The 20,712-nt window shown below is 38.2% G+C and overlaps 1 protein-coding gene across 3 annotated transcripts in view; it reads left to right on the top strand.

Annotated features, from left to right (window-relative positions):
* Positions 1–6,876: 6,876 nt before the first annotated feature.
* Positions 6,877–20,712, top strand: part of THOC2 (THO complex subunit 2) — a 97,704-nt gene continuing 83,868 nt past the window's right edge. For 2 of the 3 annotated variants that reach the window (XR_010919703.1, XR_010919704.1), the window contains exons 1-3: positions 6,877–7,008; positions 13,048–13,106; positions 16,597–16,688. Coding sequence is in view for 1 of the 3 variants with exons in the window: in XM_067548189.1 (XP_067404290.1) it covers positions 6,938–7,008; positions 13,048–13,106; positions 16,597–16,688 (222 nt within the window). In the remaining 2 variants the exon portion in view is untranslated. The remainder of the gene's footprint in view (positions 7,009–13,047; positions 13,107–16,596; positions 16,689–20,712) is intronic. The other variant, XM_067548189.1, reaches the window with a different exon arrangement.

Raw genomic sequence — 20,712 nt, 5'->3', positions numbered from 1 at the left:
ACAGGAGTCCTACAGTGCCCATGACATCTCGATAAAGCACACAAATGCCTCATCAAGAGATGAAGAATTAATTATAAAAGCTCCTATGTAGGACAAAAATACAAAACTTCCTTTGAACTCAATAGTTTGTCACACTTCAACCAATGGCAGTCCTTACTGCCACAGATGTGCACCCACTCAAGCAAGTGAAAAACCAAATTAAATATGATTGTGGATGCTGGGATGAGAAGATGATTTTTGTATCCATAATATATTTGTCCCAGGATGCCACTAGGTGCATTGTTCTATATTCACGCATTTTGCTTTGCTAGTAAGTTTTGACATATTAAAATATGCACAACTACAAAATGGGGAATAACTGGCTAGGTGGTAGAACTGCTGAAAAGTCAATTCTTGAGCCACTGCAGGTGTTGGAATTATTATTTATGCAAGGTATTACCACAACATTAATTTAACCATAAATTCCTTTATTAAATCCAAAGGCTGAACTGTATTTATACAATTGCTCTAAGCATGCTTAAAAAGCCTAAATAATAACAGTAATTTGCTACAGTAACAAAACATTTATGTGATCAAGATACTTACTAACGGGCTAATCCCAAGGTGCATACTGATCGATTCCAATTTGATCAGGCAGGTGCTAGCAATGAACCCTTTAAGAATGTACTTTCTTATACCCTTTAACAAACAATTGATGCCATTGCCAATTACTGACTTCAGCTAAAATTTGAGACAGTTTACCCTTATTTCCAGTCTTAATTCATATAAGATTTACAACCTCCTTTCTTCCCAAGGCCTTTTCCCCTAACTCTTTCTCTCCTTCTTGCTGACCAACAGTTTTTCCATTGCATCTGGGTTCATATAGGCCCTAATTATGGAGATAACATTGGTATGTCAGGTGGGAAGGTCTATGTTGGCTCTTTCTAAGACAGATTTTCTGTTTTATTTAGAACCATCTGCAGTCACCCCTGTTGCTCAGAGGCCATTTTTAGAAACGTCTCCTTGTCTTATTAGTTATTCCATGAACCAGACATCCTCCTGACTTAATTCCTTCTGGTCTAATAACTTATTATTTTCAAGGCCTTTCTTTTACTTGCTAGTTAGGGCATTTCTTTATCCAAATTTAAGATAACTTTAATTCTCTAATTTTATATTTATTCCTCACATGGTCATCCCAGGTCCACATGATGATGTGATCCCACCAGTCTGTGCCCATGGCTGTTCTCTAGACATTGCCATCTTCATATAGCGAATCTGTGGTTATGGCAACAAGCAGCATCAGCATCAGCTTGGTAGTAGCTACCATGTCTAAATTCCCAGGAGGCACTAAGTACCTAAAGCTCTGTCCCCAATTGCCTAGTTATGTTGTATATTTTAATATATCTACTATATAGCTGGATGATTTGTATATTCTTAAACCAAATTAAATTATGTCAGTGTATACTTTGGGTTCACCATGCTTAGATTGGCTTCCTTTAAAATTTTGTCCTTTGACCAATTAAAAAACACAGCTAAAATAAAAATGTTTCTCCTCTGGAAGAAACTCATTGTCATGACACCATTTGCATTGCCATATTGAGACACAAACATCTCTATGTCATGATGAAAATATCAAAAGACCTCAAAAAATAAATTTCCCTAGATTTACAAAAAAATTTGACCTATGGCCTCAATGTCACGAGATATTGATTATCTTCAAATCAGTAACATGCAAGCATACAAAAGTATGAGCGTTTTGTAGATTTGATAGTATTTTATTAATCCACAAAAATATACTCAATTAGTAGAACTCATAGATTTCCAAAGTTTATCATATTTACATTGAATATAATAATTATCTTGATTTTCAGCCACATCCAGTATATAACTAACACAATTCAGAAAAAAGAACTCAGGCTCCTTGAATAATCTGAATTTAAATCTTCTTCTCCTACTTCTCTCTTTTGCTCCTGTCTCTGAATATCTCCACTAGTTCCCTCACATCTTCCCCATCAAGTTAAAATGACACATACTTACTCATATTCAGGGCCCTCCATAGTTCAATCTCTGCCTACATCACTGTTCTTACTACTTCATCTTAACTCCTTTTTTGTTGTTTATACTTCTGTAAAGCTTAAATCCTAAACACACCTATTCAATCCTCTTGTTGTCTTGCCTACTTTACATGATGGCCTTTATGCTTATAACTGTCTTTTTCATCAGCTCCCTCCTCAACAAATTTCTTTCATAAACTATTAAAAATAATGCATTAAAATATATGAACCACTTTGAAATTAGACCTACATTCAAAGCAGTATATTATGTCTGAAATGTATTTTGTGTCTAATTTAGGATGTAAACAGTTGGGGTAGGGAGTTTGTCATCTTATTATTTTTATTACTGTAGCTCCTAGCACCTAGGAGACCTTGCCATGAACCAGGACCCTGTTCTGCTAGGCATTGTACAAACAAAGAACAAAAAGACAGTGTTTTAGAGAGTGTAGAGTACAGCAACAGCCATCAATAATAAATAATTGATAAAAGAATTATTCTCAGTAATCAGTCACATAGAAATGCTGACAACTAATCCTGAGATGCCTTCTATTCACAAACTGAGTTCACATGGCTGGCAGTTAGAAAAAGTTGTTTTGTGCGTTAACTGAACACATTTGGTGTGGAAAGTATTGAGAGATCATAAACATTGAACCCGTCATTGCCATTTTTACAAAGAAACTTTTCAAAGTAAATTTCTTCTTTTACACAAAGTACCTGCAGGTTGTGTATTTATGTTAAACAAAGTACATTCTGACAGCTCTGAAGGTAGCCCAAAGGAAATTGTGCCCTTGTATCGTTACTGGCTGTGATTGTAGCCAAGAGTACTCTTGCACCACAACTCTCCCTCTCATTTTTTAGTTACTCTTATCTTTCTTTTTCATTTTTTTTTCTTCAATTATATTTCAATAGGTTTGATTACGTTCAAGGAGCTGTGTGGAATAAGCATTTCAGTACTGACACATGATAGGAACTTACAGAAAGACAGATAACATATGCAGTGTTATACAGATTGCCTAGCCAAATTCAATGCTTCCTAGCACATGTATCTGCCTTGGGTAGGAGTCCAAATAATTCAAGAGGAGATCCATAATATCAAAACAGATGGACATAAACATATGCAGTAAAGAGTAGAGCTGGGTGGTAATTTTCCAACAAAGCAGGATTTAATTAGAAAATGTTGATTCATTGAACCCGAAAAGTTTTGCAGAACCCTGGCAAAACAGCTGCCCTAGGAAGCCAGGTGGACTCAAAGTCCCTGGTCCCAGGGCAGTGTACATGATGGGGCTGCCTTGGAGCTGTAGATGCTGTAAGCCTTGGGGCAGTCTGCAGCTGGAGCTGCCCTGGAGTGGGAAACACTGAAAGGCCTGGCATTGGCTGACTGAAAGTGACAGGATTCTTGCCAGTTTCACAGCTGCTCTTCAGTGGTGGTCAGCAGTAAAACTGACAAGTATCATGTCAATGTCAGGAAGCAGATGCCTGTTTCCCAGGTAGCATATTTATTTCATAAATACAATGTGTCAATATTTCGGAAACAATTTTTTTTCAGAATTTCCAGTCAGGAGAATTTCAATACATCTGTTTTTGTTCCAAATCAGAATGAAACTGAAGTTCAAAAATGTCAAAATTTCCCATGAATGGGAAATTCTGGGTTTCGGCCAGCTCTAGTAGAGATCCTGTATATACATCACTTGTAGGTATGAGTATTAAAGGATATGATTCCCAAATAACATGAGAGCAATTTTCAAACATCATAAAATTCTTACAGTGCTATCTTTGATTTTCCATTGGAGGCCAAAAGAGAAAAAACAGAAAGTAGGAAGGTGATGTGGCTCGGCCAAATTTTCTGAAAAAAGGTTTGCAGAGTGCAAAATTTTATCCATGGACTTCTTAAAAGACATCTTGTATCTGTTTGAAGAATGACTTTGCAGTCTAAAGCCCAAAGACTTATGTATGCACTTACATTTACATGTTGTGAATAACTCCATTTAGTCAATGGGACTATACGCAGTGTGTAAAGTTAAGAAAGTATGTAAGTCTTTGCAGGTTTGAGGCCCCATATTTTAGCTCAGTTCTGTACAAACTACATTAGAAAGATGTTAAGATTGCATGATTTTACACTTAATCAGGAAACATCAAAGTTAAGGTTACCATGCAAGCAGATCCACTTTAAGTTTTTCAAATGTGTATTTTTTTGGGTTAAAAATAGCTTTTTTTCAAAAACAATTTTCATGAAAAATTGATTATTGAATTTTTTAAAGAAAAACATTGTTCCTCTTAAACTTCTCCTGAAAACGTTATAGAAATGCTTATCGAAATAATGTTTTTCATTTTTTAAAATAAAAATGCTGAAAAAAATTGAAAAATTTCTGTAATTTTTCAAAAAAAGGCATGGGATGTTCACCTTGCAGAACTAATCCCAATGGGAATTTATTACCATTGACAATGCTCCCAGAACTTTGCATGATCAGGATCATAATCTGTATATAGTGGTAAAAAATCCCACACAGACTAATATAGGAAATTGATACAATGTCAGTTAAAGAATATGAGACATGATTTTAAGAGGTACTGAGCATCCAAAATGCCATTTGAAATCAACATGAGCTGCATGTGCTCATAACTACTATGACATTATTCTATTTCCATATAGTCTTGGCTTTGGATGTTGGTGTTCTTGGGGACACAGTCTAATTTTTCCGCATATGACAGTTAATTTTATATGTCTATATATCTCTATACACACATACATACACACACTCTCTACTAATACTTTGTACTTATATAGCACTTTCAAATGGGCCAATGTGGGCTACACACAGAAATTACTTATATGGAAGGACAATATTAGTAAAGTGTTTATATAATTTTAGCTGTCTTTTATAAATGATTTGGCCTTTTAGAAAAAAAAGTTGACCATAATGTCTACTTTTTCTCTTCATTCATTGCTCCCTTATGTGAATGCTGTTTCACAGAGGGAAGCAAGGAGAGTCTCCAGCAAGAACTCCACTGATAACAGTTTAAGAAGCTCTTCCGGGATAAAAAAAAGAGTCCTGTAGCATCTTAAAGACTAACAAATTTCTGCGGGCATAAGCTTTCGTGGGCTGCAACCCACTTCATCAGGTGCATGAAGTGGAAATCACAGATAAGAGGTATATATATACATCCAAGGGTAAGAAACATAACAATAGGGAGTTGTGTTGTGTTCTGCATGGCTGAGGTTATGGGGCAAGTGATGTTGCTTGTCTACAATCTCAGCTTGTGCACGTCGGTGGAAACACTCTATGTAAAAGTCTAGTCTGTTGTTTCCAAATCAGACATAAATAATGGTAACCTCCATAAGTCAGTTGGAGAGCACTTCAATTTCCCAGCACACTCTGCAGCTGACTTGAAAGTTGCCATTCTTCAACAAAAAAACTTCAAAAACAGACTTCAGTGAGAAACTGAAGAGCTGGAACTCATATGCAAACTTGACACAATCAGACTGGGTCTGAATATGGACTTGGAATGGTTCTCTCATTACAAGAAATAATTGTCACTGTTCACACATTCTCATCTTCTAATCAACGGTTGTGAATAGGCCTCATCTACCCTAACTGAACTGACTTTATCATCACTTGCCCTCCCCATGAAAGCTTATGCCCGCAGAAATTTGTTAGTCTTTAAGGTACTACAGGACTTGTGTTGTTTTTGCTGTATACAGACTAACACAGCTACCCTTTTGGAACTCTTCTGGGATAGTGGCTCAAACCCACCAGGCAGCAAAGACTGAATTTAGAATATAACTAGCAAAATATCTGTATGACAAATATGGATTAAATTAATTTTTAACATAAACTAGTATTTGTAGTGCCTTGACTGCAACACCATCATTACAAGCTATGCAAATTAACATTACCACTATACATTTGTAGAACAGAGCTAGAATTAGATGTCATATTGATGCCTTTTTGCAAAATACCTAAGATAAATTTATTTTAACAAGTTTCTGAAGTCACAAGCATATAAGTGGATGTCAGTCTATGCTGAGGTTATGGGGATGTTTGAGGGAGAGATGAAGGGGAAGTTGCTGCAGGCCAGTGCTACTCGTGGGATTGGTGGAGGTCTGGTGTATTTGGTGGTAAGCTGATGGACACCTGGTGTTTGCAATACATTGGGGAAGGGGAGCTGTTAGTTGCTGGGGTTACCAGTGTGAGAGGAGTGTTTGCAGGGGGCACAGCGTTTGTGTTTTGGTGGGTGGCGAGTGGCTGAGGTCTGATGTATTTGGGGAAGTTGTTGGAGGCCAGGTACATTGTGATGTATTTGGTGGGTGGACTGCAGTTAACCCAGTATATTTGGGAGACTGGTTGGGACCCAGGATTACTGGTGTGTTTGAGGGGAGGTTGTAGGTGGCCGGCAGCATTTGGTGGGTGAATGGTAGGGGGCCCATTTCTGGGGGCCCGGTTTATTGAGGAGAGTTTGGTGTGAGCGTTAGTGGGTGCCTGGTGTTACTGGTGTGTTGGGGAGGGGGCAGCTGGGGCCTAGAGTATTTCGGCGATGCAGGCGGGGTTTGTGGAGGCTGGGGGGGTTGCTAGGGGGCCTGGTGTTACCAGTGTAGGGGGGTTGCTAGAGCGGCGCTCGCTAGGCCCGGCGGTGTGTGGCCGGGGAGACTGGCGGCGGTGCCGGCGCTAGGCGGGGTGAGGTGAGGGGGGCTCTCAGGCACCGCACCACGGGGGAGGCGGGCTCTTCCGGGGAGCGTAACCGTTATGGAGCCGCTCGGCGGGAGAGCGCAGGCAGGGGCGCGCCTTCAGCTCCTCCCAGACCGCCCCGGGGCCGTTTCCCGTCATGCCTTGCGGGCCGGCCCGTCCCCTCTGACCCCGGCCCGCGTCGCTCCCCCATCCGGGCTCTCGCGGCGCCACACGGGGAAGATGGCGGCGGTGGCGGGGGCGCTCCCTGCCGAGTGGATAAAGAACTGGGAGAAATCGGGCAAGAGCGAATTGTGAGTGCGGGCTGCGGGGCCGCGCGGGGGGAGGGAACCGGCCGGGCGCTGGAGCTCGGGGCCCGCCGGCTGGGGGGTAGGAGCTGGAGGCGGGGGCCCGGCCGGGCGGAGGGGCCGGGAGCTGGGAACGAAGGGGGCAGAGGACAGGGCTTTGAGCTGCGTGCCCCACATCGCCCCCCGAAGGGCCGAGCGCCCCCTGCCGGACTTGTGCCCGGACACCCTCACTAACATCCTCCTCCCGGCTGGACCCGTTCCTCCCCCGGTTCTCGTTCGCTGAGCTCTGGGTGCCCGATCTCCAAGCGTCCCTTTCCTGCCCTTGGGCCAAGCCCCCCCGACCCTTGGCTCCTGTTCGCCCCCAGGCCCTGAGCCCGCGGCTCTCGAGTTCGCCTGCCTGCCCTAGTGCCGAAGCGTCAGGCGCGCTCCAAGCCTGAGTTTCCCAGGCAAGGCCGCAGCCCCGCAATCCCTGCCCCTCGATCCGAGGGATTTAGCGCCCACGTCTTTCCCCCGATCCAGCCCATCGCTGCCGTGGATGGTTCAGCCCGTCACTCCCTTACGCTCTTCCGAGGGGGCCTTCGTGCGCCGAGAGAGTTCCACTCAGCCCTCCCGAATCCGTCCAGGTGTATTGGGCTGGGCAGAGAATGAGCTGCCTCGTCTGTATCACCTAGGTCCTAGTCTTAAGAGGTCTCCGTCCTGGCCGGTTCCCTGATTGTGCGGCCCTCTATGTATTGGGGTTGCCTCTGATCAGGAGCTTAGACGTGAAATTCACAATATCCACAACTTCACCTTGACTTGTTACTTGGGATGAAGGCTTTTTAATATTTTAAGGTTAATTTGAAGAGTTCTTAAAAAACTTCCACGTCTCTCTGCCCTTTATTAAATGTGATGACACTGTCAAAGTTAAATTTTAAGCTTAGAATAATTTGTGGTGAATTTCAGTGACACATTATAGTATTCCCAGCATGGTTAATTTGCCCTACTCAAATTGGCATAGCTGTAAAACCCTTCTAAAAGATGGATTAGGGGAAGGGGTGAGGAAGTGAATGGAGAATGTAAAGGCCCTATGCAAACACCACCATTCTTTCCTTAACCTCTTCCATTTTGTAGTGGAAGGAGGGAAATAGCCTTGTTGTCACTGCCCTTGAATCATGCTCTAGGCTTGACATAATCATGGTTTAAACATGTTTTGGGCTATACTAAAAACTAGACTATATGATGACCAAAGCAAGGAACAGCTGTATGGCAAGTGGGTCCCCGCTCTGACAGTGATAACTGTAGAGTAGATGGGCCTATAGAAAGCTAAGTTCAAACTGCTTTTTAACTTTTCCTGTTTGGGATTCTACATTGACAACTGAATTCACAATAAACTTGAGATATGTAGTTAATATGTGTAGATGCCTTAGATTAGCCACAGTGTATACAAATTTTTGTGTGTAGATAGCAAGAACAATGGAATATATAAATGTCATACTTAACCAATATCTATTAAAATATACAAATAGGTACCCTCTTATGATAGTCGGGTAATACAAATACAATACAATGTTAAGAGAGCTATTTTGTTCTGTAAATATATGTGCATTGTTTGAAGGCTCTGTAGTTCTATAAAAGCAAATTTACAACGCTTCACTTTAGAAGGGGTGAATTAGCTTAGTCTTTGGCTGTTGTAGGATTCAAACAGATCAGCTAAACCATTTTCTAACAAAAGACCAACTCTCTTAGAAATATATTACAAAAAAGTATTCTAGCCTAGTCTTTGAACCCATGATTTTAAAAAACAAACCAGAATAAAATGAATTTGGTTCATTCATGCTGGTTTATTAAGCAGTGTTAACAGTTTAGCTGGAACAGTTCTTCAATCTTGTTTAAAAAGTTCACAGTCATGATTTATAGGCTAGTTTAAACAAGAGGCTGTACATTAACAGTGAAGTGTGACTGTTTGTGTGTGTGGATAACTGTCAGTTTTTGTTGCAATATTTGATATATCTTTTAAACCTATATATAAAATCTTTTAAAAGTAAAGCATTGTATCTGTATCTAACATTCCAGAAGATTTCTTGCATACTAAAAATCTGGTTTAACTGGAAATATGTACTAGCAATTTTGCTATAATTTTGATTGTTCTGAAACACTGAACCATTCCCTCTATTAGTAAAGAAAAGCAATTATTGATTTTTGCATTTTACATTAATTTTAGATACAAGATATTTTTTAAGTGTTTCATTTTTGTAACAGTAATAGAAATGAAAAATTAGAAACTTAGAAAGTGTGCTTGGTGCTTTGCAAAACACCTATAAAGACATGATTCCAGCTCTAAAGAGCTTGCAATCTAAATTAAACATATAGTATGATTAATTAAGTTAATAAACTGTGGGAAGGGGATGAGCTGTAGAAAGACAACACCTGCAATTCTAGCAACTAAAACCAAGTGATAAATCTTGTTGCATCTTTTTCATGGGGAGCAAGCTCTTAGTCTCAAGCCAATGTGCAGTTTAGTCTTGTGGTAAAGGGCAAAAAAGAAGCAAAATATCAACTTTTACTTAACTAAGAACAAAGAATTGTCTGGGGAACAATTTATAGTTGGTAGGAAGAAAAGGTGAGGACAGATAGGAACATTTATTAATTGCTGGTGAAGTAGGGTAGTTTATGAGATCCAGCAAGATCACATTCTGAAGTAGTATGTTGGCAGACTTATTAGTTATCTAAACTTAAGCATCATTTTACAAGTTGGGAACATAGGAATTCCTATATGCAATAGACTAAATGGTTTGTCTTGTTTAGTATTCTGACTCTTGACTGTGACCAGTTCTGGATGCTTAAAAGGCAGGAGTAAACAACCCGCTGTATATTGCTTCTATATATTATATTATATTATATTTACTGTATAAAAGTGTGATGATCAGCTTATGCTCTGAAACATGTGGTTTGATGGCTTTTGTAATGTTATCTTTCCTAGTCTAATCTTTGTATTTTTTTTAAAAAAGTCTTTGTTTATTTTGATAAACAAGTATGACAAATGTATCAAAGAGCATGGAGTGTATCATGCTACTATAAATTTAAAAGATGCAATATCTGTAATCAGCATTGACAAAGCAATTAAAACAATTTAATCTATGTATTATTCTAGGACAAATAATAAACCTTGGACAAATAAACTTAAAATAAAATAATAAACTTTAAAGTTAATACTTATGACATAAGATAGTAATACTCAAATCATTTAGATTCTGGACATATCCATAGATAGTCACTATCTAAAATAAGAATATACCAGATTAATCTGAGCTGTCAGCCATCCGATTTTCCAAAAATTCTTCACAGCCCTTATTTATAATTGTACACTTTTTAAACTTCATTTAATTAGCTCTGTTACTGATTTGTAGTGTCTAGGCCTTCGACAATTTCTAAGCTATGTGTCGCAATCAGTATCTTGCATCAGTGACTTTCACATACCAATTATATGCTGGACAAAAATATTTTTCACTGATTATACATTTTTTGCCTTTTAATTTGTGTGCCATTTGTTTTTGAGAGACGTTAGTTAGTCCTGGTCATTCTTTTTTTCCTTATGAATTACTCTTAACCTTCTTGGAAGCTCCCACACTTGTAACTTTATTTTAGTCCTGTGTTTTTTTTAAATGAGTTGACCCACACTGAACATTGTTCAAGATGAGATCTTTTTTTTATATATGCACGTTTGTGCACACGCACAGTGTGTGCAGGTGTCTCTCTTAATTCTTTGAAATATATCTTATGTGGGTTTATTTTACCATCTGTGCATACTGAGCAAACATATCCATTGAACTGAGTACAATGACACATTGATTCATTTCCTCATAAGTTAAAAATATTCTTTATAGTGTGTAAGAGTAGCTTTAATGATTTATTTGGCCAGCATCTTAAGTAATGGGTTAATCTTCAAGGTGAGCTGAAAGAGCATTCTTGGTGTCTTGAATCTCTCATTTCAGTTTGTCTTATGTGATGGGAGTTTATATTTGTCTGTAGTACAGAAACAACATAAAACCTTTGACCCTGCACTACAATCTACTGATGTGGACCCTTCAGTGCACAGTGGCGTTCCATTAATATCACAGCTTGTTGACCCATTAGACAAACTGTTGTCAGAAGGACTTTGTGTAGTCCAAAGGGTCTGCCTGAGTGAATCCCATTGCAGGATCAGGGACTGAGTTTGACTGCTCAACTTTAAACAGAAAGTATAAATGCACATAGGCTAGCTGGGATGGGTACTAATTCATCTACTTAATATCTAAGAAAGTACACAATAGTCTCAGAAGAAAGACTAGATTGAGATCACATGGCCTAAAATAATTCTTTTGAAGAAATATTAATTTTTGTAAATGCTTTTAAAAGTCTATTAATCTTGGTTAAATAATGAATAGAAGAAATTCTCCATTAATGAAAAAATGAAATAGAAGCTTCTTGGCCGCAGCTTTTGAGCTAGACTTCTCCATGTTATGTGATATGTTAGAGAGGATCTACTGTGTTTTCTGTAAAATTAAAAAGGTAGTAATAATTTGGGCCATACCTTCACTTATGTGGCATGAAAGCTTCCACAATGTAGCTGCACTGTGAGCCTGCTGATTACATTATATTTATATTTGAAATTGCACATTTTCGTACTGTTTTACACACAGCATATATATTTTTTTGTTGTTAAATCATCTAACCCTTTGATTGATAAAACAGCTGTTTGGACCAGATTAGAAGGCAGTTTTATGTATTGGGTGCATGCAGCCTGAGTGACTGGCTATGATTGTTTGAACTTTCTTTAGAAGAGTTTATATAATTTTGGTTCTGATATTAAGCCAGCCTAATATTTTTTTATATATAATCTACATTAGAAAGTATTGCTATGAGTTCATTGCTATGAGTTTATGTATCTTTATGAAAGAATATCATAGCAGTACCTTCTAATGTAGAAACTGCATGGATTTGATGCTGTCTTTATTTTTAATTCTCACAAACTCTGGGATGAATTGTAATATGAAAGATGTGGTCCTAACAGGAATATAATTGTTCTCCTGCAAATTTACAAAAAATATCTGACTCATGCACTCTTCTGTATTTTTGTACATGTAGACATTTACACATTTTTAGGTCACTGCTCTTATATATAAAGTATGCTTTTAGGGTCCGATCTTGAGTGAGAACAGTGCAGGAAGATCCTGGCACCCTTCAGGAGCCTTTTTGAAGTCAAAACCCCATCTGGATTCAGGAGTCTGCCTGCACAGACATCTGTAGCTATTTAAAAAAAAAATCTTAAAATATATACAGGTCTTATCTTTCACAATCCAGTGTTGTTTTTTAAATGAATACAAGGTCATGTAGACTGCTGTTGTGTAGACATATTTTTTAAAACGTGAGATTTACACAATATAATACAGATACTGATCCAGAAGACAGAATCCTTCAGCCTACAATTATCTTTTTATATTTTTATTTAAAGATTAAAATAGCTACTTAGCAGTGTGTGCGCACACCTCTCCCTTGCTGGGATTATGTACTGTGAAATCATGTGAATGCTTTATGCCTTGCATTAAAAAGTGAATGAACATTTCAAACATTCGTATGGGCAAAAGTTAATAATGGCCACCAGAAAGATACTTGCATGTCTCTTCTTAATAATACTATGTAAATGGCAGTGCTTCCTTGTCGACTTTCATGTCCTTATGTTGCCTTAATTTCTCAGATTTCTGGTAGTCATGCTGAGAAAGTGTGGTGACTCGGAAGTTGAGGTGTGGAAGCACTACTATATGGATATAGTATTTTAGAAGGAAATCCTGTTCTTCGCTTCATTTGTAACTTTTCTAAATTATCATCTTAAATACATCTGACTGTATTTTAGCTTTTAGTATTGAATAAAAGTTATGTTTTGGTTTTCAACTTATTTTGCTGGTCAAAATAATCTAAATAACTAGATATGTACAGAACAGCAAACAGTACTACATCATTCTTTTTGTAAATAAGCTTCATGACTGATTTTGAAAACTGAAATTGTATAAACAATATTTCTGATTTCAGTTTGCAATTATGCCGCACTCTCAGTGAAAATAAAAGCCATGAAAATGTGACTTTCAGAGGTAAGTTCATATTATCCAATATACTCGGAGGAGGGGTGGGAGAGTGTTTGTGAAATTGATGGTGATACAGATGTGTGCCTAGATGGAATGTCAATTTATGGTGATTACTGCATGGTAAAAAGGGGAGCTCAGTGCATACAGCATATCCATTTGCAGATTCAGTTCACCTCAAACATTTATATAGGAAGTATGCAAAGGGAATGCTCTGCAGACCCCCACTCACAGATTGGTTGTGGTGGGAGGTGGATCCCTTTCCCATGGCTCTTCGTGAAGTCCCATATGCAAAGCCTAACTGCTTATGTTTTGTGGAGAGATGAGTTTTATTCTAACAAGAAATTACATATATAAGAAATGCTTGCAGTGTACTGAGGTAGTTGCATAATAATGAAAATATAAACTCTTAAACTTATTGTTCAGTTCGCTCCTATAGAGTTACAGTTGTTAGTTTCTAAATCTGTCTTCCTTGGGTTAATACACTGCTGGTTTTAGCTTCTAAAGTTCCTATTTTTGGAAGTGTTTTAATGTTCCTTTTAAAATGCGTTTACTTACAATTTTCACGTTAAGAATTAAAACAGTTAAAGTGACCAGGGACGAATAGAAAAGCATAATAAATAAAAAAGCATAATTTGGCTTTGTTTTCTCTGTATGTTTCCCTGAAAGGAAAGATTCAATAATATGGAGTCTCCAAAGCGGCTTACTTTGTTTAGGTGGTGTCTGGGGATCTTGTTAAAACTAGCTTTGGGAAACGATAAAAGCAGAGGGGATTATTTATTGTGAAATGCAACTGAGATTATAATTAATTTTACAGAGTAAAATGTATTTAATGTTAAACAAATCAGGAAAATTGCAAAAATATATTTTAACTCCCAAGTATGTGTAGGATAAGTCATTGTTTTAATACAAGGCAGATGGCCCAAAATTGAGCTTTCAATCACCTTCCTATACTGACTTTTATAAACTCGAGATTCAAACTTTCATTGAAATTTATAAAGATCTCTAGAACTTGTGATGTTTCCTCATAATTGAAGAAATTTACTAGATTTGGTGACATACTTAAACATTTGAAATTTAAGCCGTCTCTACAATTGAACAATGCTCATTCAGTTAAAACATGAAAGGGTCTGATTCTACTCTCAATGATATAAAATGGGTAACTCCATTTAAATCAGTGTTTTGTGTTACAAAACTTGTGAGAGGAAATGGGGCTTATAGTCTTCTGGGGAACTCATATTTATCTGTTTCAGAAGATAAATTAGCTTGAAGAAGACAAAATACTTTTTCTTTATTTTTAGATGCTTAGATACAACAGTGATGCTTTCAACAGAAAAACATAGAATAAAACTGTGATTAATTTATATTATTTTTGTGTGAATTGTTACCCCCAAGTAGTGATCACTTCTTAAAATTCTGAGTAAGTTCTATATCAGATTCAACTTCAGTTTCCTTTTTGTACTTAATAATCAAAATACAAATACATTATTAGTCTAGTGTCCTAGGAACACCAATCAGTGATTAGGGCTTAATTGGGGTATGTGCTGTACAAGCAAATAGGGCAGTCTCTGCCCCCAAGAGTTTTTTTGCTATACTTTAACATGTGTCCCAGACCCTGTCTGTCTGTCTCTCAGAATAAATTGAGATTTAAGCTGAGAACAGAAGTCATCTGTCTCATCTGATGACTAAGGTATCACACTTTTTTATAAGTCTTTACTGTAAAATGCTTCTGAATTATATATTTGAAATATTCTAAATATTAGCCCCAAAATTAAACAAACCCCCCCCCCAACCCCCAAAATTTTAATTCTGAAATAATAACATTATTTATTTAGAAGATATAAAATTTCTCAATAGTGCAACTGCTCTTGGAAAAAGTATCTTGGACTGTCTAGTTAGGTGACTGACTTTGACTAACTGATTATTTTGACAATTAACGAGAATTCAAAGCAGAGGACAGGAACATAGGAATTGTCATATTGTATCAGACCGAGGTCCATATAGTTCATTATCCTGTCTCTGACAATGGCCAGTCCAATATTTGGAGGAAGATATAAGATTGTTGCAGTACGGAGGTGTGGGATAACCTGTCCCCACATTAGATCTCATCCTGATTTTTAATAGTTAGAGATTGGCTTAAGATCTGAAGAATTAGAGTTCCTTCATCAGAAATACTATATTAAACAAAATTAAGAATTTCTTGCCCATCTCTGAAATTAAATTATTTCCATATTATTAACCTAACTACAGGGTTAGAGTTTTATAATCCCAAATGTATAGGGTGGTTGAGTTAGGTCAAAAAGATCTATGATCTAAGTACTCATTGAGCACACTGTTGATGTTTAATATTTTCAGCCAAGTGTTTTGTATGGCTATGTCTACATAGCCATGGTAGGAGTGTGATTTCCCCTCCTCATGTTCACATGCTTGTGCTAACTTTCACTGAACTAGTGCAAGTATAAATAGTAGTGTAGCCACACGATAGCACTGATAGTGGCTGCAGAGGCATTGGTGAGCCCTGATAAATAGATACTCACTGGTTTCAGGCAGGTTTGTGCTCAGTATGACTCAGTGGTGCCTCCACAGCCACTATCAGTGCTACTGTGGCTACGCAGCTATATATATTGGTGCTAACTCAATGGATCACACCCCTAGTTCGTAGTTTGGACATAACTATACTATAACTATACGTATTCTGAAAACGTGCCTCCTTTGTATGTTGGGTTTCAGCCACATCAGTTGTTGTTAACTTTATTACCCACACTGTGTGTTTTAAAGATAATTTTCTATAAGTTTCAAATAGTGTAGCCATCTGTTTTTTAACTTTTTAATGTGTACAAAACAAGTATGTATTTAATGTTCTATAATTCTTCCCAAACACAGTCTTTGTCCCAACGAGCAGTGAAGAACTTCGCAATTTAATGTAACGCTGTGAAGCATGTGACATTTAGTCATAGAAGTTTTTCTCTCACTTTTCTCTCTACAAAGAATTCAGCCTTAATAAGTGTTTCGCAGTTATTCATTTTCTACCTAAAGAAGTGGATATTGATTATCTTAATTTTTATAGCTGCTACTTAGTTTATTTTAGTATTTTTCATTTGTCATGATGTAATCTCTAATTTATATGGGCTATGCAAATGTGTCTTTATGATGAACTTTCGCCAGTGAACCTCATATTTCTGTGCCTGAGGTTGTTGTAATAATTCATCCCATTTAATTTATGCCATTTTTCTTTCTTTCCATAGAATCTCTAGGGCAAGGATTGTATTTTGCTATGTGCTTGTATAGTGGCTTGTACCGTGAGGCTAAATTTCTGTTGGGACCTCTAGGCGCTGCCTTATACAAATAAATAATCTTCCGGTTGAAGCGGGAGAAAAACACATCCTCTTTGACTACTAGCTGCACCAAGTCTGCAGCATCACTGTTGTTTTTCCATAAAAGTTAGACCAAAGATTACTTAACACTTGTGTTCCTAACGCATCTGTTTTATGTTCAACAGATATTCAGCAGGCTCTGTATGAGCTTGCATATCATGTTGTCAAGGGAAACCTAAAGCACGATCAAGCTTCTAATGTTCTCAGTGATGTTATAGTAAGTATATATTTGTGCTACTTGCTCAGATTCTCTTTCTGGATTGTGCAATTCAGCCCGTGGAAACTTCCTTGTTTGCATAATTTTGTTCTGTTGATATTGTTGGGGTGAAAAAAAATTGCATGTTGATGATTCTAAGACTGAAAAATAAGATTTGTTCTGTAGAAGTCAGGGGCGGGGGGTGGGGGAATGTTTTTAGTTAACTTCCAGTAAGACATTGAGGTCATTTTGGGTTGGACAGTCATTTTGGGTTGGACAATCCCTTCTCTTCGGGATGATGGAGTTTCCACAACCCTAAACATAAAAGTTAGGGTAGCATTTAAAAGTGCCTTGTTTGACCCATTCCCAGACGTCTCTGGACACGGCATTAATGCATGCTCGGAAATGTTGCAGTATTACGTAGGTAGCACTTTGAATCCGTAGCACTCCCATCCCCATGGATTTCCAATCTAGACATAAAGTCACGGATTTAATCCAAGATCAGGAACTGTTGAATTTCCTAGTGTTGCCATCCTCCTCGGTATTCAAGGATCATCCTGATTTTTATGGGAAATCTGGCTGGGTTGCTCACAAGCTTCATTGTGTCTCCTTTGCGTTTCTCTTTCTTTCTTTCTTTCTTTTGTGTGTTCACCACCTCATGATGCTGAGCTGCCTAGGCTCAGTGTCACAACATGATGACAGGCAGGCTTTGAAAGTTATTTAAGGTTCAATAACTAGGGGACTGAACTTGCAAGTGTTAGTAGGTATGTATATACTGCAAAGAAAAATGTGCAGTTCCGAGTCTCAGAGCCTGGGTCAATTGATTAGGGCTTGCGAAGCACAGTTTGAGGAATTAAATATATCAGTGTAGAAAGTTCCTCTGTTCCTGAGGAGCAGAGTTAATGACCATGGTCTTCATTCTGAAACTTTAGACAGATTTTTGGATATGCTTGGCCTTGCCATGGAGGTGAGGAATGAGACCTGGAACTAGACTTGATATTTACCAATATAGAGAGCAAAGGACAGATTTGATGTTTGCAGTAGCCTGTGTTGCTGAGAAGTGTTTCAGTGTTCTGTTCTAGCTAGAGTTTCCTAGGCGCTGATGGCTTTATGCTCAGATATATTGCACTTCTATTCAGGAGGGAGGTGGCAAAGGCATATATAACTGAGGCCAATAGCATCGACCACTGACAAGGGAAAGAGTCTCTTAGTCAACCCAAGACACAGTAGAAAGTGTTACTTATGTATACCGCTGTGTGAGACCTTAGAGTTAGCAAGGAATCCAGATGGTGCTGGTGGTGGTGGTGAAAGATACGTAGAGATGGTGTTATCTTATTACTGGTGCTTGAGCCCATGTGGACTTACCATTTCATATAATGGCTGCATGTAGATTTTGAATAGGAGTGGACTGTGGGATGCCACAAATGAAGGGGGGCCAGTGACAAAGGTGCAGTTTCACATCACTGCCTTTTGCGTACATTTTTCTAGAAAGGACGTAAACCATCTAAATGCATGTTTTAGGATTCCTGCCATCGCTCTTAGGCCAGACATAAATATCTCATGGTTAGCAATGTTTGATGTTACAGAGAAGTCCAGGAGAATGAAAATGGATGTCCATCCTGCATTAATAGCAAGAGGTCATCCATCGGTGCCACTGAAATTTTCTTTCCTGTATCATGACCTGAATCTAGATTATTCCAGATCTAGAATATTAGCATCAATTGCATGAGCAATATATGTTTGTTGGCCTTGCTTTTTTTTTTCTTTTGGTGAGTTTGCTTAGGAACAGAATGTTTGAACTGAGTGATTGGCTTTGGGTTCATAGCTCTACAGTTTGCTTCTGCAGATTCAGTAGAAGGAACCAGAGACCATAAGTAACATTTTTGTGATGGTTCCACATAAGCGTCTTTTCCCCTGTCTTTGAAGCTTACTTGTGACTTCAAAAGTATATATCCTCACTAGATTTATATCAATTTTAAATTATGTAAATTCCACACACCCCCTTTAAATCTGTGTACTGTATAAGAAAGGTATATCTTGTTGGTAGTCTGAAAATACCTACTGAAATGAAATAGGTCAAAATTGATGACTACCTGAGCATGCTTCAAAAGCAAATTGTGTGACTTGGTTTCTTGAAAAGAGTTTGAGGGTATCTTCTTGGAGGTAGATTTTTAATTTTTGCTTTAGGTTTAGAATATTTGGACAGTTAGTCCATTTTATGGTAATTATTTAAAAAAAAAAAATCCTGTGATTGGAAGAGTCTCTTTTCATTAAACTGCTTGGCATTGACACTATTCTTTTTTAAAATAGTGAATTAGTTTTAAATGGTCTGTGCTAAAACTCAATTTTTTGCTTATAATAATGAAAAGATTTTGTAAAAAATGAGTTTCCTTTTAGATAGCCCACCTAAACTTGAGCATATTATTCTAGTCGTAATAATCACTAGATATACAGACTTCCTTTACCAGGTAATGGATAGAAATATAAAATCATAGAGCCCTGTACACCTTTCTCGTCAGTTGTAAAATAAATTAGTGTTTATCAGTGGAAAATTAATATTAACAAATTATAACATTATTAATGTCTGGGATAAGAAAGTTATATTTATAGGAAAATTTTGTCACCTGAGTGTAAAGGAAATAAAACTGTTTGAAGACAAATATATCCTGAAAGATTTTGTCAGTGGAACAATAGATGAGGGGCATGATTAGAAGTTGGGTAGAAATTTTTAGAGGGAATTGGAGAAGGTGGCAATAAGACAGAAAAAAACAAATTGTTTAAGAAGAAAATGCCTTGCACTTTCTGGTGGTTAGGGCTATGATACCAATCGAGTAAAGACATTAAGGTAGTTAATGAAATGACCAGGGCGAGGGTGGTCAGGCCTAGTGGATGGAGCAGAAGTCAGGCCAGTGGTTGGAGACAAGGATCAGAACTGAAGACAGCATCAGGTTCCAAGCTGAAAGTCAGAGCTGGAGATGGTGTTTGGTGCCAAGCCAGGGGTCAGAGCCAGAGACAGCGATAGAGGTAAGGCAGAGGAGTAGGGCAGGACAGCAGGAACTTGGAGTAGGCAGGAATTTGGGACAGGAACCAGGAGCAGGCAGGAATGCAGAGCTCTGGAGTCAGGTAAGCAGGAGGGGTCTGAAGTAGTAGCCAGCCAGGGATTCCTCTAGTTGCTCAAACAACTTCCTGTTGTTACTTCTTGGTTTAAATAGCCAGTCAGGGAGCTCGATGTTCCCCCAATCACATGCTTTGGGCCATGGCTGTCTGCAATCCTTTGTTGGACCCTTCCCCCCTCATTCTGGAGGTGAGCTGCTGGGTGGTGGTCATGGCCTGGGCACTGCTTAAGGGCCCGTGGACACAGGTTGAGGCCTGTGATCCCTCACATTCTGCCTGGGGACCACTGGGCCCGTTTGAGGCCCATGATCCCTCACAGTTTCCTGGCTATTCTCCTATTTTTATTAAGCAATAGTGATATCATGCAGGCTACAGTTACAGGAAATGTCTTGGGTCACCACATTTTTAAAAACAACATAAATATTTTAAAAACATTAACATTTTAAAATTTCTTTTATAAGAAATGAGATGGTTTTCAATTCAACCGATAAAAGTGGATTAAAATTCCTACCTTTTGTGGCCTGGAGTACATTCCACAATTTATTTTATGATCTTGCACTTCTTCAACTATTGCAGTACTGCTCTCCTTTGTGATTGTGCAAACTGCAAAGCTTCCCTGCTTGATGTTTCATATAGCTAAAAGAGCAAATTAGTTGAAGTTGGTATTTAAACTCAATTTGGGCATATGTGACAGATCAATATCTAATATGACTAAACAGTTGGTGTCTTTCTTCAAGATATTTTTTCCATCATGTCAAAATCTTACACTTTTATATTTGGCTTCAAAGTCTAACTCCAGGCCAGATATTTTGCCCATCTTCTTCTGCCCTCTCCATCTCTCTCCCCCCTCCCCCCATTAAGGTGGTACTTTTAACTATTAAAACCTTAACCATAGCTTCACCATTTGTTTTCCAGTGTTATGGAAAACTCC

This window comes from Emydura macquarii, unplaced genomic scaffold, assembly GCF_026122565.2.
Source record: "Emydura macquarii macquarii isolate MOO-44397 ecotype Brisbane River unplaced genomic scaffold, CSIRO-AGI_Emac_v2 contig_1253, whole genome shotgun sequence".
Taxonomy (NCBI): domain Eukaryota; kingdom Metazoa; phylum Chordata; order Testudines; family Chelidae; genus Emydura; species Emydura macquarii.
This window is presented reverse-complemented; position numbering and strand designations above follow the sequence as displayed.